This window comes from Onychostoma macrolepis, chromosome 06 (assembly GCF_012432095.1).
Source record: "Onychostoma macrolepis isolate SWU-2019 chromosome 06, ASM1243209v1, whole genome shotgun sequence".
Lineage (NCBI taxonomy): Eukaryota > Metazoa > Chordata > Actinopteri > Cypriniformes > Cyprinidae > Onychostoma > Onychostoma macrolepis.
Window position 1 is genome coordinate 10936926 of NC_081160.1, and position 18826 is coordinate 10955751.

At 37.2% G+C, this 18826-nt stretch overlaps 1 protein-coding gene and 1 long non-coding RNA gene across 2 annotated transcripts in view; one reads left to right on the forward strand and one right to left on the reverse strand.

Moving 5' to 3' along the window:
- spega (striated muscle enriched protein kinase a) overlaps positions 1-18826 on the forward strand; it is a 55299-nt gene that overhangs the window by 24521 nt on the left and 11952 nt on the right. Inside the window, 10 exon segments of the mRNA XM_058778341.1 lie at positions 291-420; positions 1091-2295; positions 3451-3597; positions 14772-15029; positions 15145-15303; positions 15407-15596; positions 15696-15925; positions 16085-16204; positions 16292-16396; positions 18437-18643. Coding sequence (XP_058634324.1) covers positions 291-420; positions 1091-2295; positions 3451-3597; positions 14772-15029; positions 15145-15303; positions 15407-15596; positions 15696-15925; positions 16085-16204; positions 16292-16396; positions 18437-18643 — 2751 coding nt within the window.
- Positions 296-18443, reverse strand: LOC131542059 (uncharacterized). Its single transcript, XR_009271650.1, has 6 exons — positions 18372-18443; positions 15658-15798; positions 3663-3705; positions 3412-3585; positions 1399-1567; positions 296-615 (listed from the first exon to the last, which is right to left on the reverse strand). It is a non-coding gene; the product is annotated as an uncharacterized LOC131542059 (long non-coding RNA).

An 18826-nucleotide genomic window follows, 5' to 3' on the forward strand; every position in this document is an offset into this window, starting at 1 on the left:
AAAGCATAACAATATGTTTTTCCCAATGACAGTATACTAAAACAATGGAAATGCCTTTCAGAATCATTCACTGCAAGACAAACTAAAATTGTGATTGGTAAACCCTCCAACAAAGCTCAGAATTCATAAATGTATTAAAATTAATCCATCCATCAAATTAACCAGCTGAAGAAGAAAAAAAAAAAAAAAAACTTTCACATAATATAAAAAGCTTAGCATAATAATAATAATAATAATAATAAAGAAGCTATAACATAATATTCCGTTAACAGAACATTATGTATTTTCAGGCAGGGGGAGAGCAGTGCTTTCCCATATCCCAGGTGATGGTCCAGTAGTGGAGAGGGAGATGCAAACCCTGGGCTCTAGAGCTCCTGGTCTTCAGGATCCCTTGTCACCTAGCAGGCAAGCAAATGCTGGGTGTGTTGAGAGCCCTCCAGTCAGACACCTGGGGATTGAAGCTCTTGTGCGGGCCTCACAAATAAGTGTGTACTACGTGGCGTTGGGGTCAGAGGAGAGTATGTCCTTAGCCAGTGACTACTATGGCAGTGTTTTGAGCCTCTATCGAAGAAGGACCTTTTCCATTTACAGTGTTCAAGAATGAGTGCTGGCACACTGCATATGAAAAGGCATAAAGTAACTTGAATTAAGGAGGCACAAAATAAATGCATTACATTTAGATTACAGGTCTAAAGAAACATTTTAAAAATAGTTTTTGTTACCCTATTCTTTTATTGTGGACTTTTATGTCAACCATGTCATGTTAAGTTTTTTATTCCAACTTTCCTTTGACTCCACTTGCATCATTTTTTGATATGGATTTTTTTCTTACAAACCTTTTTGCATGCCTTTGTGTGTGACATTTGTATTCTTATGGCAGTCTAATTTAGATTTATTTATCCCCAACAATATTTTACATATTTCAACATGGTATGTTTTCCAGTGCATGTTTTATTGGATAACTATGTTTGACCATTTAGTTTTTTTACTCAAAATGGACTAGTAACAAAAAAAAGTCACCCATTTTGCCATTTTAGTGTTTTTATTTTTTGTCATAACGCAACATTTTCCACAATCACCCTCATTTCAGGGACCAGTTGGACTTTATAAAAAGGGAAACATCTCCATTTGTCCAAACCCAGCCATTCCAAAATGCTCAAGGTCCCATTACCCTAAGTGATGTAGAGCCAACAACTGATACAACAACTGCCCATGATGGCACCAAAACAGCCATAAATGGAGCTGAGCTACCTATTAAAATCTCAAGCTCAGCTCCATCTCAAAGCAGTGGTTCCCAAGATAAATCCTCCTTCCAAACTCCAAAAGCATCACAGGCAAGCTCCAAAATCTTAGACAAAGTGAGGGCTTTTGAGGAACAAAGACACAGCAGTAACATACCAAAGGTGTCTTCATCAAGACTATCATGGGGCTTCAGTCGAACATCATCTTGCAATTCTGAGGATAGTAGAAGTAAATCTGGAAAGCTCCAAGACAACTCCAAGAGTGATGTGGCACTCAAGAGGTCTTTCTTCAAGCAGAAATCATCCTCTCTGGAGGAACAGTCAACCTATGTACAGAAACATTTTCAAAGTAAACTCTCAGAAGAACTTCACAGAATAAAAAAACTTGTTGGAAAGTCCAATATCAAGAAAGCCTTTTCAATGGATCAGCTCACCCAGACTGACAAGCAGTCCACTGGAAATAATGATTCAGTTCCAGCCCAGGTAATTCAGAAGGTTAAAGAGACTACTAATTCAAGGGATTTACCAGAATCAAAAGAAAGATGGTCAGCCTTACCAAACGAGGAATCACCACAACTACAGAAAAAGAAACTGGGAGATGAATCAAAACAGCCTGAAAGGAAATCGCCTCCTGATATTACAGAAAACCAGTGGAGGAAACATTCTAAGCCCAGGCGGCTGTTGGACAGGCACGTCATCAATGAAAAGGTCACTTTCAGTAAAATACCAGGACAGTGTTCACCAATGGTGCAAAGGACAAATATGTCCAGCAAATTACCAAAATCACCTGTAGAAATTCCACCTGCTCAACCCACAATGCAAGGGGATTTGGTGCAAGCACCCCAAAAACCTCCAAGGTTGTTTGGTTCAATTTCTGTGCTCCCAAAGTCTTTTAAGGAAAGAGAGGAGAAAAAAGACTCATCACTTATACCTAAAATGACCATACCTACAATTGTGGTTGAAAATAAGCCTGTGGATGAAGAGGCACATAAAGCAGAGAAATGTAGAAAGGAAGTTAACAAACATGAAGGAAAAATAACCAGAAGAAACAGAGGTAAAACTTCTTCCAATGAGCCACTATTTCTTCAGACCCACAGGGTTAAATATAAAGTGTAATGCAAGCTTTTGTAAATCTTACAAGCAGCACTGTAGTTTATTAGATTCGTGTTCATAAATACAATTTTAAAATATTTGGGGTTCAATACACTTCAAGAGCAATCAACATAATTTGTGGCAAAGTGCTGATTACCACAAAAGTAACTTTGAATTTAGAAGCAAATGTGGTCAATTTTTGGAGGATTTAAAATGTAGACATGTGCAGCTTACAATTTTATACAAGCACTTACATTAATTATTCTGTTTACAACAAAGTTCTAAAATTCTATTTAGTTTAACAAAAAGGTTTGTAATTTCACACTGAAATTGTTTAACACATTCTTTTTCTTGTGGCTGTATTATTAAAAATTAGTCCAATTATAGTCCATACGACTTCCATTGTAAATGACTCACTATAACCTTGGTTTGTGGTTGTTGTTTTATAGATGAGGAGGGACTAATGGAAATGTTTGTGGTAATCAACATGCCACAAATGCTGTTTTAACTATTGATCCTAACTTGTACTGAACACAGAATACTCCTTTAAAACTCAAAGATCAGACACATCTTTGAAGCCTATTTTACTGCATTACTGCTATATCTGCCATAATACAGCAACATATTACAATTCTGGTTACACTTTATTTCGATAGTCCACTTTAGACATTCTACTAACTATAAGTAACTTTGTAACTACATGTCAACTAATTCTCATTAATTTGTAACTACATGTCTACTAACTCTCAGTAGGGTAGGTTTAGGGTTAGTAGAATAAGTTGACATATACTTGCAAATTTTCTCATAGTCAGTATGTTGTATGTTGTGGACCCATCAAAATAAAGTGTTAGAAGATATTAAGCAGACAGTCTACTAATACTCTAATGACTGCTAATTGACATGTAGTTGCAAAGTTACTTGCTTTTAGCAGAATGTCTAAAGTGGACTATCGAAATAAAGTGTTACCAAAATTCTTTATTGTGTTTCCAGAATAATGTTTAAATTTAGATCAGTTATTTATAACCAGAAACAGATTACTATTGTGGGGTTGTAATTAGTTCATGATACAGTATGTTACCTTATTGTCACTTGGTCAATCGTTGCCTGATCCTTCTAGAAGATCCATCATATGATTCCTACATGTCTATGGAAGAGGACCCAGCAGAGGCCCCCATGTCTGAACCTCCACTTAAGAATGAAGTGGTAGCTGCTGAATCAGTGGTGATGCTTCAGTGCGTCATGAAGGGAAAACCTGTTCCCAAAGGTAAGATATTCAGACCTAAGCTACAGTATTATTTAAATGCTTGTTATGTGGCTCTTTAAAATTACCTTATGATCATCCTCATGATGGTATCTTCTCATGTAGGACTAACTAACAATAAAGGCACAGAAAAACAATATGGTTGGAATCACTTCCAGAAAGATTTTTTACAGCTGATAAACGATAAAAACAACACGTTCTCACTCCTAACTCGTCACATATTGCTTGGTCAGGACCCCTTTGGCGTCGCTTTTTGACGCTCAAGGTACCCCTTTCGCATCACTTTTCGACGTCCAAGATCCTCTGTTGTTTTCAGTTGTTTGTCTTAATTTAAAGGTTTGCATGCATTTGTAAAAAAATAGAAATAATTTTATATAAATTTATACTTTCATTGGAGCACCTAAACCTACCCACTTCTGAACAATATAAAACATGTAATAGGCAAATATAAGTGCAGTCACAGGAATTTATTGCAAAAACTGACCATAAATAAGCAGTATAAAAGCATTACAAACAAGTCGTGTTGCATTCCAAGTCCTTCTGAAGCCATACGATGTCTTTATGTGAAGAAGAGAGTAAAACATAAGGTTTTAATCGCTGAAAATGATCCTGCTCCGTTAACATGCTCACATCTCATTCAAAAAGATACTCCCGTCCCGTCGCATGACACAATTGGTCAGGAGACATACAAGAGCCAGTAGCATTTCCAAGACTGACGTAAGGCTTCTTCTGGCAGCATTTTTAAATTTGCACCATAGACTGTAAAAAATTGTTATTGACAAATGGTAGGTTTAGGGGCAGGGGTTGGGTTACATGCTCATAAATGTGTAAATAGTCTAATATAAATAAAACTGTTGTGACTGTTTACATTGAAATATCACACCCCAACATATATGTAATAACGGCAATATTATTACCCAATATATAATTTAATCATGACGATAAAATTCCCAGTACCTTTCGCATCGGCATATTGATGCCAAGGGTTTCTTATTTAATAGTTCAGGTGATATGTTCACTTTTTCATAAAACTTGGCACAGTTGTAGAGCTTAGGGCCCTGAACATTTTCAGAAAAGGAGCCATAGCAAAAACACCTCGTGGTTGCCATGGCGACCATTTTACTTTCCACCATAACCAAATTATGTATTTTGTGTCATATCTCCTGAACCAAACATGATAACACAGAAAAGGTGATGTCTACCCCTATGTTTTGATGGTCAAGTATTACAATTATACCATATACAATGACATAAACTGTCCAGGTGAAGAGTTAGTGGTGAAATCAGCAATGTGAGAAGGAAATAACAGTATCTGAGTATCACAGCATTTACAATAGTCCATAGTATGGCTATTAATTTTTTCTTTCTTTGATAGTTAACTAATATTTTATTCAATAATACAATAAAAGATTGTTTTAATTAATTAATTTGTTACATTTATGTAGTGCTTTTCTGAGTACTCAAAGCGCTTTACATGGTAAGGGGAATCTCCTCAACCACCACCAATGTGCAGCATCCACCTGGATGATGCGACAGCAGCCATATTGCGCCAGAATGCCCACCACACACCAGCTTAACTAATATTTTATTCAATAGTACAATAAAAGATTGTTTTCAAGAATAATTGTTTTTAATCATATATTTCAGAGATATTAAAAAAAAAAAAAAAAACATCTCAGATAAGTGTATTTGAAGAGTTCAGATGCAAAAGCCTCTAAGTGCCGTCTGAAATTTTCTTCTAAAATGAGCATTTTTATCAGGCTCCTATATTTATGTTTAGTTATTTCACTTTAATTGCATAGAAAAGGACCTATACATTGCTATTAGAGAAAAATTACTGAACCTAAACATAGCAGCCTAATAAAAATGCTAATTTTAGAAGAAAATTTCAGATGGCATTTAGAAGCTTTTGCATTTGAACTCTTCATTTGTCCTAACCTCTCAGGCAGAGTCAGGTAGGCGGTAGTGTGTTTCCAATACATTCTTGTTCTCTCAACAACACTCTAACATCAACAACAACGCAATCTTGCTAAACTGCGTCCTATCTGCACCTCTTCTGCTGCACCTCTGTCATTTTCTGTGGGTCTCTGGAATTGTCAGTCAGCTTTCAACAAACTTCATTCTGGCCATTGCTTCTCAGTCTACTCTAAGTATATTGGGCTTGACTGAGACCTGGATTCATCCAGAAGACTCCGCAACCCCTGCTGTTCTCTCTAACAACTTCCCTTTCTCTCACACCCCCCGTCAGGTTGGAAGGGTATTGGTCTTCTCATTTCTAATAATTGGAAATACTCAACCCACTCTTCCCTATGCAATACAAATTCTTTTGAGTTTCATGCTATTATGGTAACAGCTCCTGTTAAACTCCATATTGTAATGATTTATCACCTTCCTGGTCAACTGGGCACCTTTATAGAGGAGCTGGATGGGCTGCTGTCCTCATTCTCTGTGGATGGCAGTCCACTTGTAGTCTTTGGTGACTTCAAAATCCATCTGGAGAAGCCTTACACTGCAGACTTCCATTTCCACTCCTAGCTTCATTAGATTTCAAATGGCTTACCACCACAAGCACTAACAAATCAGGCGACCAGCTTGACTTAATTTACACATGCAATTTTAATCACAGACAAAATTTGGTAAAACCTCTAGACATCTCTGATCATTTCTTTAATACATTTAACTTACATTTACTGCCTGTGTGCCACCAATTCCTCTACCGGTTACATTTTGACCAAAATTTTTGTGGGGAGAAGAATTTATTGAACATGGCAGTGAAGCAGTTATTCAACAGCGATGTTAACATGTCTTTCTTCAAACAATCTTAACCCTTGTATGAATCCTAGCTTCTCCCAAAGTTCTGTCTGTGGGATAGAATTTTATACCTGAAGACAAAAGGGCTACAAACAACAGATACTTAGGACCTTCCCACTGGAGATCCTGCAATCTACAAGATGTTCCTGAGGAATGCTGTTCCTTTGTTATTCTAATGGAATGGACCATTTGGTTCACACCTTTATAGACACAGTTACATTATTTATTTCACAGAATGACCAACTGAACATTAACCAATCAGGTTTCAGAAGTGGCCATTCAGCTGCTTTACTGTCGGTCACTATAGCCCTGCAGATTGTGAAAGCTGATTCCAAATCATCAGTTCTTATTCTGCTGGATCTATCTGCCACTTTTAACACTGTGAATCATCAGATTCTCCTGTCTACCTTCTCAGGATCTGCACTCCACTGGTTTGAATCTCACAGGTAGGTCTTTCAGGGTTTCCTGGGGAGGAGAGGTATCCACAGAGTTTCCTCGGGGATCAGTTCTTGGACCCCTCCTCTTCACCATATACACTACATCCCTGGTACCCATTATGCAAGCACATGGTTTCTCCTAACATTGCTATGCTGATGACATAGTCATAGCTGCATGGATCTCAGGCTGCCTGGCAAACATCTCGGCATGGATGAAGGAACATCTCCTGCAGCTCAACCTGGCAAAGACTGCTTCTCGGTTTTCCCTGGCACTCCTACTCTACAGCATGATTTCATCATCATGCTTGGTTCATCAAAAATCATTCTTTGGTGACCAGCTGAGCTTCAAGGACCATAAAGACAATATATTGTGCAGGTTTGCATTGCACAACATCAGGAGGATCAGGCCCTTCCAAACAGAGCATGCTGCACAACTTCTGGCCCAGGCCCTTGTCATTTCTAGGCTGGACTATTGCAATGCTCTTCTAGCTGGACTTCCATCATGCGCCATCAAACCTCGACAAATGTTTCAGAATGCAGCGGCACGACTGGTCTTCCATGAGCCCAAAAGGGCCCACTTCACTCCTCTTTTTATCTCCCTGCACTGGCTACTGGTTGCAGCTTGCATCAAGTTCAAGACATTGATGTTTGTGTACAGAACAGCCACAGGCTCAGCATCCTCCTACTTCCTCCTCACGCTTACGAATCTACATCCCCTAGAAGCCTGAGATCTGTAAGTAAGCGTTCACTTTTCCTGGCTGGTGAAATGATCTTCCCACAATTGCAGTTATAAACAGAACACCCGACACGTTATCTGACAGCAACACTAAATTAATCCCATACGCGACCCATTTGACATAAAAACTGGGACCCGAACCACACCTGCATTAAATCTCCAATATGAGGTAGACAAAACTCATTTATTAAAACTTGTATTCAAATTGTGAATAGATTAAATACAGGAAGCAAGCAAAGAGTGCTCACTTTAATATAATCACTACAGCTGTCAGTCAGTGGCAGTATGACTGGCTACACTGTTCAGCGTGTACTGGACCAAGTCGAAATAGTTGTGGTTACTGGACCCACAACCCACCCGTGCTTGTCACCATCCAGCCCACACCACACCCTACACATAAATATTATTCCACCCGTTACATCAAATATTAGCGATTCACCTGCGTTTACCCGCCTGCATGCAGGACTCTGGCTTCCCCCTTGTGGACAACATAATAGCTCTGGCCCCAGAGAGTGATTGTAAATTAAGTTTGAAATTTCATTCAGCATCTTCTGAGATTTCATTGTAATCCTTCTCATAAAGTCACTGAATTAACCATTAACTGTTCACCTGATTGCGTTGCTGTCTGCGTGTGATGTTAGAGCTTTCGAGAGAGAACAAGAATGTATTTGAAACGCACTACCGTCTACCTGACTCTGCCTGAGAGTCAAGGAAAAACACACTTACTTGAGATAATTTTCTCTGAAATATATGATAGTATTCTTGAAAACAATCTTTTCATATATTATTGAATAAAATATAAAGAAAAAAATAACCATAATATGGACTTTTGTAAATGCTGTGATACTGTGATGCTCATTGCTGATTTCTCCATTAACTCTTCACCTGAACAGTTTATGTTGTTGTATATGGTATTGTTGTAATCCTTGACTATCAAAACATAGGGGTAGACATAACTTTTATTTGTGTTATGTTTGGTTCAGGAGATATGACACAAAATACATAATTTGGTTATGGTGGAAAGTAAAATGGTCGCCATGGCAACCACGAGGTGTTTTTGCGATGGCTCCATTTCTGAAGATGTTTAGGACCGCAGACTTTACAAGTGTACTAAGTTTCATGCTTTTATGAAAAAGTGAACATTATTTTCACATATCACACATCGAAAAATGACGCCAAAGGGTACCCTGTGCGTCAAAAAGTGACGCCAAGGGGTCCTGACCAAGCATCAATATGTGACGAGTTGGGATTGAGAACGTGTAACAAACATTGACATCAATCAGAATCCATCCTGCTATAACAAGCTGGAGAATTTAAAACAGCAGACGAGTGTGCGCTTAGAATAACTAGATGATATCGTGCGCTGGTGTGGACACTAATATTTTTATTTTAGTTATCGTTCTTGGTGTGAACGGGGCTTAATACTATAACAAGTAACAGTGGAGACACCACAAAACCAGCCATAAGGGTCAACATTTTACATTGAGATTTATACATCATCTGAAAGCTGAATAAATAAGCTTTCCTATCAATGTCCTAACAATATTTGGCTGAGATTGAACTATTTGAAAATCTGAATATATATCTTCTTGGAGCATGATCTTTACTTGTTAACCTAAAGATTTTTGGCATAAAAGAAAAATCGAGATTCAGCTATTTGAAAATATGAAATCTGAGGGTGCAAAGAAATAAAAATATTGAGAAAATGTTGAAGTCCAAATTAAGTTCTTAGCAATGCATATTACTAATCAAAAATTATGTTTTGATATATTTACGGTAGGAAACTTACAAAATATCTTCTTGGAACATGATCTTTACTTGTTATCCTGAAGATTTTTGGCATAAAAGAAAAATCGATAATTTTGACCCATACAAATGTAGGCTATTGCTACAATATACCCGTGCTACTTATGACTGGTTTTGTGGTCCGGGGTCACATATATCATAAATGAACACCCACCAAATGTGGGTGAAAATCAATTGTGGTAGGTAATTCTGTCAAATCACTAACCAGTTTGAAGGGTTAAGATTCATTAAATTGAATAACAAGACAGACCATCTCTATGATATAGACAACATCACTGGCTTGTGAAACACTTCCAGGAAAGTTAATGTAAAATTTGTGCAGATTCAGTGGAAATCTACTTAGTTGGTAAGTAAATATTATCAGGTTTTTGCTGCATCTGCGCAGATCTGTTTACATGGACATGGTCATCTTTAGGCTACAAATGAGTCATGCTGCTGTTTAAATTGTGTAATCTAGAAGAGCTTCATATTAGTAATACAATTATATAAATACATACTATATGTGCAGTGTCTACCAAAGGTTTACAAACAACCTAGCTTTGGACAATATCAGCATAAAATCTTTTTATCTTATATTAATTAAAAATTGGGCTAATTAAAGTAACATTAAGTATTACCAAAGACCAGCAATAATTATTTTGATTGTATAATAATGGAAATATAAACATTACAGTCATGCAAAGCAGTTATCACTATTTAACTTAGCAAAAGTGTGTAATCAACAAATACATTTTATCGATTTCTCTTAACCAGCCTAATAGTGATACATTACTGTCTAGCAATCCTAAAACTATTCTTCTAAGTACTTATGCTATCTTTGGCTAGTGGAGAAGCCTAGTAAGTGTTTCCTTTTTAGGCCACAAAATACACTTACACAAAGCACATTTATAGTGCCCCTTGTTCCTTCATGTAATGGCAGCTTTGTTTTATTGCAATGTGTAAGATTATTGTTTTTAATTGACTTGAAAATTAACCACTGATGAAATATAGTTTAGATAAATCCCAGAATGTTTTTTATTTTTTTTCAGATCTTGTTTGATAACTAATTTATGCACCCTCTTCCATCTGGCCATCTGTGATTATGCATCCGTGTGTGACTGACAACCATATAATTTTGAATAAAACAGATTTTTAATGGATTAAAATTTATTAAAATGTATTTTTGATATTGTCTATGGACCAGCACAATATAGTGTTTACTACCATTCTAGTGTTTCATCTACATAGTGTTTCTAATTAGGTTAAATGTTTATTGTACCGTGTACTGGAAGGACAATGTGTCCGATTTACTTCTGTGGGTGACAACAAATTCAGATTTTGGCCATATACTTTGCTTAAATAATAACCATACTTGTAACATACTTGTACAGCAACATAATTATTGTAGTCACATTTTGGAACACAAGAACATGTGAATTCAAGCTTGCATAGCTAGAAGTGTCTCTTCTCATACTTGCACCGAGTATGTTTCAGGCTTACAGTGACAGAAAAACATCTCACTGGCTTTTCTCGTGTTCCACAAATAAATTAATCAGTGTCTTTCAGCTTGTCATTGAAAAAGCATTTTTATTTGGGCATTTTTAAAATTTAGATATTGCTTGTACTGGGAAGACATAAGGGAGCAACATCAAGCATATGAAACTTATATCATGGGAAACCAGATCAAACTGTCAGCAAATCTACCTACAATTATATTTTTCCTCAAAGAAAAAAAAGACATAACAGCCGAAACAAGACATTTTTTAAAAAAATGTTTAGAGAATTGCCACGACAAGTTTAGCCTAGCACAGGTTAAACACATTTCAACAAAGCAATGCTCCTGGAATTTTCCATTTAGCCACAGTGTTTGTCCTGTGCTGGGGGCACTGCCTTTCATAAGTGGAAAAACTTTGATTGGATCAGATACCACAAGGTAAATCTATTATCTCTCCAGCTGTGGTCACTTAGAAATCTCATTCAGAGCCATCTGTGTTTGTTCACTGGCCAAGATCCACTGCAGTTTGTATCTTCTGTTGCCAAGCATTACACTGCCACGACAACATTAATGTTAGGAAATAAAAGCCAAGTGCACTAATGAACTGTGAAAGTCTGAGTGGGTGGAATAAAATTACTGACATTCAGTACCACAACGTGTTTTATTGTGCTGATGTTGATAGCAATTTTATGACATGGAATAATGCCTGCTTAAAGGAATTGTTTTTGTTAGTACTTGATGTAAACACGACAACAATTTCAATAAAAAGTTTAACTACACTACACAGTATTTGGAAGCTTGGAATTGCAAGTTAAAAAGAAGTCTTAGCACCTTCTGAAAGTTATATTGTTCGTTTTTTTCGTATTTTTTGTTTGTTCTGTAATTTTTTCTCTGCAAATATTTTCTTAATCGTATTTTTTTCATAATTATTTTTGTCCTGCTTTAAAAATCTTTTTCTCCACTGAGAAAATCAATTCTCAAGGGGTCGGGGGATTTTGCAAATCATAATCAAATCATAATCAAACTACATCATGGCATCTGTTGCTATACTATATGACAAATAGGCCTTTCCTTTCAAATACTGCATGTCTAATTGTCTAGTTTGCGGAGGACCAACAAATTGAAAACTTATCAACATTTTTTGCTGGTCACAATTTAAATATCACAATTAAAATAATGCTAATATTGATGATAATGGTGATATTGATGAAAATTATAATATCAAGAATTTACCAATAAAAGTGCACAGTATTAATAAATGGCACCAAATTTTCCAGTGATGAAGGTCATCAAACAACTCTCTCTCTCACTCATTATTAGAAGGTTTTGCAGTGATTACATTTATAGAAATACATTATTAATTAATTTGCAGTTTAGAGACTTTTATTTTGAAAACGTTATCATAGTCAAATTTGCTTACATTTGATTAGTGACTAACAGAATCTCTTATTTGCATTTTACTGTTTTTTTTGTTTTTAAAAAAAAAATGAAATCAGTGTCTCAGATCTTTTTTTTTAGCCCATTTTTATATATGAACAGCAAAACTGTATACAGTGGGGAAAAAATTATTTGATCCCTTGCTGATTTTGTACGTTTGCCCACTGACAAAGAAATTATCAATTTTAATGGTAGATTTATTTGAACAGTGAGAGATAGAATAACAACAACAACAACAACAACAACAACAATCCAAAAAAAAAAAAAAAATTAAAAAAAAAGTTATAAATTGATTTGCATTTTAATGAGTGAAATAAGTATTTGACCCCTTCGCAAAACATGACTTAGTACTTGGTGGCAAAACCCTTGTTGGCAATCACAGAGGTCAGACATTTATTGTAGTTGGCCACCAGGTTTGTACACATCTCAGGAGTGGTTTTGTCCCACCTCTTTGCAGATCCTCTCCAAGTAATTAAGGTTTCGAGGCTGACGTTTGGCAACTCGAACCTCCAGCTCCCTCCACAGATTTTCTATGGGATTAAGATCTGGAGACTGGCTAGGCCACTCCAGGACCTTAATGTGCTTCTTCTTGAGCCACTCCTTTGTTGTCTTGGCCATGTGTTTTGGGTCACTGTCATGCTAGAATACCCATCCTCAACCCATTTTCAATGCCCTGGCTGGCTTCAATGCCCTGGCCCTGACAGTATGGCCCCGTCTATCGTCCCTTTGATGCGGTGCAGTTGTGTATTTTGCATATATAGCAGAAAAACACCCCAAAGCATAATGTTTCCACCACCATGTTTGACGGTGGGAATGGTGTTCTTGGGGTCATATAGGCATCATTCCTCCCCCAAGTTGATGCCGAGCTCGATTTTGGTCTCATCTGACCACAACACTTTCACCCAGTTCTCCTCTGAATCATTGGCAAACTTCAGATGGGCTAGTACATGTGCTTTCTTGAGCAGTGGAAACTTGCGGGCACTGCAGGATTTCAGTCCTTCACGGCGTAGTGTGTTACCAATTGTTTTGTTGGGGACTATGGTCCCAGCTGCCTTGAGATCATTGACAAGATCCTCCTGTGTAGTTCTGGGCTGATTCCTCACCGTTCTCATGATCATTGAAACTTCATCAGCCCCAGTCTGAGGGAGATTGACAGTTATTTTGTGTTTCTTCCATTTGCGAATAATCACACCAACTGTTGTCACCTACTCACCAAGCTGTGTGGTGATGGTCTTGTAGCCCATTCCAGCCTTGTGTAGGTCTACAATCTTGTCCCTGACATCCTTGGACAGCTCTTTGGTCTTGGCCATGGTGGAGAGTTTGGAATCTGATTAATTGATTGCTTCTGTGGACAGGTGTCTTTTATAAAGGTAACAAGCTGATATTAGGAGCACTCCCTTTAAGAGAGTGCTCCTTATCTCAGCTCATTACCTGTATAATGGCACTTTTCCACTGCGTGGTACGACTCGGCACAGCTCGGTTTGCGTTTCCACTGCAGTTTAGTACTGCTTTAGTGTGGGTAGGATTATTCACGTCATTATTCATTGCGCCGCCTCTACTGCAGTGACTCCTGAAAAACTTTCACTTGATTTTGATGGTCCCTTTAACACATTCTGTTGACTATAAGTAATGCTGCACCTACATTTCTACTGACTCTCATTAGAGTGTTAGTAGTGTATTAGTTGACTGGTAGGGTTAGATTAAGTTGACACGTTCTTGCAAAGTTTCTTATAGTCAGTAGAATATCTGTTTGAGAGACCAACACAATAAGGAGTTAGAAGATATGAAGCAGACAGTCTACTAATACTCTTATGAGAGTTTGTTGACATGTAGTTGCAACATTACTTGGTGTCAACAGAATGTTCAAAAGGGACCATCAAAATAAATTGTTACCAAAATGTTTTCATTCCGCATCGCTCCATCAAGCTCTGGCTGAGAGGAACGCCTGTACTTCCTCAACAGACAACGAAACAGCCATTTTTTGGTTGTTAAAAAAAGGTGTGCTCATTCAAAACAGTTGCGTTCGATCCTTCACTGACTGTGCTGATTTAAATCGAGCGGTTCTGTTGTGTCTCATGTCGCAAGTTCAGTGACGCCGGTAGTGACGATTCTCTCCGGCCAATCAGTGATCAGCAGATTTTACACATCACGTTTTGGTAACAGTACAGTTCGCTTGGAACCTCAAACTCAAATCAAATAATTATTTCACTATTAAAAAAGCAAATCAATTTATAACTTTTTTTGAAATGCGTTTTTCTGGATTTTTTTTTGTTGTTATTCTGTCTCTCACTGTTCAAATAAACCTACCATTAAAATTATAGACTGATCATTTCTTTGTCAGTGGGCAAACGTACAAAATCAGCAGGCGATCAAACCCACATGCATGTAGATATTTCTGCAAGTAATTCTATTTCGAACTAAGGCATGAACTTTGGATGGTGCACATGACTTGTAACTGTTCTTTTCTGCCAAGCAGCTCCTGCTGAGTCATCTCTGATAATTACCAGACCAATGCAGGATGTGAAGGTCAAGGCAGGAGAGATAGCCTTATTTGAATGTTTCATAACTGGGCCACAGACTGTGGATGTTGATTGGCAGGCCAATGGGAAGCTGATACAGCCAGCGCTATTTGATTGCAAGATGCAATTTGATGGACACCGATGCCGTCTTCTGTTCAAATCTGTGCATGAAGACGACAGTGGGAACTATTCTTGCAAAATCAGTTCAACAAAAGGTAGGAGTTGTAACTACTGTACAGTCCAAACTGAGCATAGCATTCCCAGTAATGTTTATTTGCTTGCATTTAATTAATATTAACTGTGGTCTTTGTTCTTGTTTGTATGATACAGAAGAGCTCATTTGCACAGCTAATCTTCTGGTGATTCCATCTAAGGAGCCACTCTTTACACGGAAACTGGAAGCACTGGAGGCTACCGAGGGCCGTTCTGCACAATTTGATTGCAAAGTCAGTGGATCTCCCCCTCCTGAAGTCAACTGGACTCATTGTGGTAAGATAATAGTAATAATAAAGATGAAGTCATTGTTTTAACCATTTTTATGGAAAACGAGACATTTGTTAACACTGATTGAACATACTTTTTTGTGTCCTAGAACAACCTGTGGTGGAGAGTGATAATATTCGCATTCTCAAAGTAAATGGGCGTCACGCTCTGTTCATCACTCACGTTAACAAAGAGAGCGAGGGCCTGTACACAGTATTTGCGCGAAATGTTCATGGAGAAGCAAAAAGCTCAGCTGAACTCCATGTACAGGAACCACGACCAGCCATATCTACTCACATGTAAGAAGACAAACTCTTCTTGACAATGTCTAATTAAACAAAAAAAAGTGTGTTACTTTACCCCTTTTCTGACTCATTTGTTTGTTTTTCACTCTTCAGGTCAAGGTTAGAGAAGATGCCATCAATCCCTGAGGAGCCTGAGGTATTTGAGGGAGAGGTGGAACACAGGACAATGCCAGACTTCATAAAACCTCTCAGTGACCTGGAAGTAGTAGAAGGGAAAGAAGCAGTATTGAAGTGCAGAGTGACAGGCCTTCCATATCCCCAAATTATTTGGTACCACAATGGCATGAAGATAGAGAGCTCTGATGACAGAAGGATGATACAGTGTAAGTCCACAAAATATTGTCAGAGGCATTTTAAAGGACATTTATGGCCCATCTTTAGTTTAATGAGGTTTAATTGTGAGGTTTTTATGTGTTTTCTACATTTATTGTCTCCCGAATATATGTTGTCTTCAATTATATCCTACCATGTACCTCTTCTAGACAGGGATGTTCACAGTCTGGTCATTAATTCTGTGTGTCATGGCCACAGTGGTGTGTATAAATGTGTCATCTCCAATAAGGTGGGAAAGGCTGTCTGCTATGCTCATTTATATGTTGCAGGTAAGATGAAATTTTTTGTCATATATAGCCTATTAGTATTGTTACATCCCATGTGTCCGTCTCACTGACATTGTAGTTTCTTTACAGTTAGCCTTCCTGAGCCACCTGATGGTCCTCCAGTAATTGAATCCGTAACTGGGAGAACAGTCTCACTGAGCTGGAAAATACCAAAAAACCTAGACCCATCCATAGGTAAATTTGTCTGTTTTTTCTTTAACTGAACTGGTTTGATGGTTCCTTCGATCGGTATTTTTCAGTCCTGGTCCTGGGGGCCCACTGCTCTGGACACTTTTTATATCTCATTTATCTTTTAGATATTGCGTAAAGTTAGTTTATCACGTTCTACAATCTGTGATAATTAATTGACAACTAGGGAGAATGTGGTAGGACGTCACTTGATTTTGTCCATCTGGAATTGAGGATATCATTGCCGTTTGCTAATACAGGCTGCAGTAATGACACTTTTTTGTAGGCCAACTCAGAAGTTAGCATCACCCTTTTCCTGAAAGTCTGAGTGAGAATAGTTTGAAAGAGAATGATTATAAACAGTGAGGCTGTAAAAGTGAGTGAAAAGTTGTATAGTGGATGAGCTTTTTTGTTTGGTTTGATGACATTTTGATGTCCCCGATAACCTCTGTAGTCCAATTTAGCAATCACTTTTTTAAAGAGAAGTATAATCTTTCGAAAAATCATGTATTACTGGTGTATTTTGTCATAGAATAAGATGGGAAAATATATTGAGTTTGTAATAACCATAGACCTTATTTTTGGCATTTAACCAAAAACCCATTCATATAGGACTATGGAAACAGGTGCTAAAATTCTAGTTCGTTTCCAGGTTTACAAAAGTTATCCCTGCAATACTCTGTCGCTGAGACTTCAGGTTAGTGACAGGCTGCTGGGTAGGAAAGATTATTGTCTAGCCCTCACACTGGTGGAAACGTCATTAGAGAAGAAATGTTGTTGTGAGGGGGAGGAGAAGTTAATGTTCTTGGTTAAAGATTATTAGGGCACATGAATAATAATACTAATAATAAAGATTTACATGGATAATCCATTCATAACAAACATTGCAGTATTCCTTATGAAATAAGAATTGTCAATTTTAATTAATTTTTTTTTTTTTTGTCAAATTAAATTTTCTACATGACAGGTGTAATTAACTTTATAGAAAACCTGTCAAGATGTATGCTATCCATGTTTGTGAATTTCCAATGTTTAAAACCATGTACAACAATGTAGCTATGGGATACAGTGTGTCAGATGGTTGGGGCTCAGTGGCTCACCTACAGTAATAGTTGTGTAATTTTCTTTTAGCGATAGATACTATTTACACCAAGCGAAAATAGCAGTATTTTTTTTAAAGATATGCTATTATACCAAGTGTAAATAGCTATAGATTCTATTTACACTTAAAATAGCAAGATTTTCTGCTATTTATACTACTTATTGCAAATAGTGGCAATTGTCTGCACCTCAGTATTGTAGTACATTATAAAACAGTAGCCTACGCAATAACGTATTGAGTGTAAATTATAGTTTTAATTCAAATTAACCGGATGCCACCTTATTGGGACAATAAAGCCCTCCCTACACCTACCTTAACCAGTACTCTTATTTTCAACTTTTTGATTATTTCCTTCCTTTTTACTTAAAATAAATGCCCTTCTGATGCAACATGAGATGTGAAAAGAGAGAAAAAAAAAAAGTTCGGCAAAAGGCAGGCTCGAACTCGGGTCGATCACGTAAAAAAGCGTACGTCTTAACATCTACGGCGTCTTTTTTTTTTAGTGTTGACTAACTTAATCACACGTTAGTGGGCGGAGTTAGTATAAATAGCCTTTTCCAACAAGATGGGCCATTTGCATTTTGCACTTAGTGTAAATAGACACTCCGATATTATAATTATTAGAAATATTATTACAAAATGGTAAATGTATATAAATCTCAAACGTAACTTTCCTTGGTTATTGACATGGTTTACATATTCCTGATGATTAAAATGACCCCTAAATACCACACAGCTTATCCCTAAAATGGAGGAAGTTCCAAAGTCTTCACATTTCTATCTCTTTTGATATAGAAGCTTTATAACAAATTAAATTTATAGCAGAAATGCTGAAATATAATTATTGTATTAGATTTAGTTTTTTAAAATCAGTTTTACCTCGGTCTCATTCATCTGTCCTTGCTCTTCCCTCTAGCATTTTCCATGTCTTTTGTTCATTTCAGATCCTGCTTCACTTATGTACATTGTTCAGCAACAAGCTCTAGGCTCCACCCAGTGGACAACTATTGCCTCCAGCCTCAAAGACACCTCTTATACAGTCACCTCTCTTTCTAAAGGAGTGTGTTATTCCTTCAGAGTCCTTAGTACTACTGGAAAAGCATCCAGCAAACCCTCACAGCCCACTGACCTGGTCCAGCTCTATGACAGAGGTATTGAGAATATGTGTGCTTGAATTATGTCTGTACTCGCACACTGAAAAAAATTCATTGAAGTTACCTTTTTTTTTTTTTTTTTTTTTTAAGGTAAGTGGTTGCAATCAATTTATTTTAGCTACATTAAAACACAAAGTTTACTGAAGGTTAGTCAGCTAAATTTGTTTATTTAAATGTAGC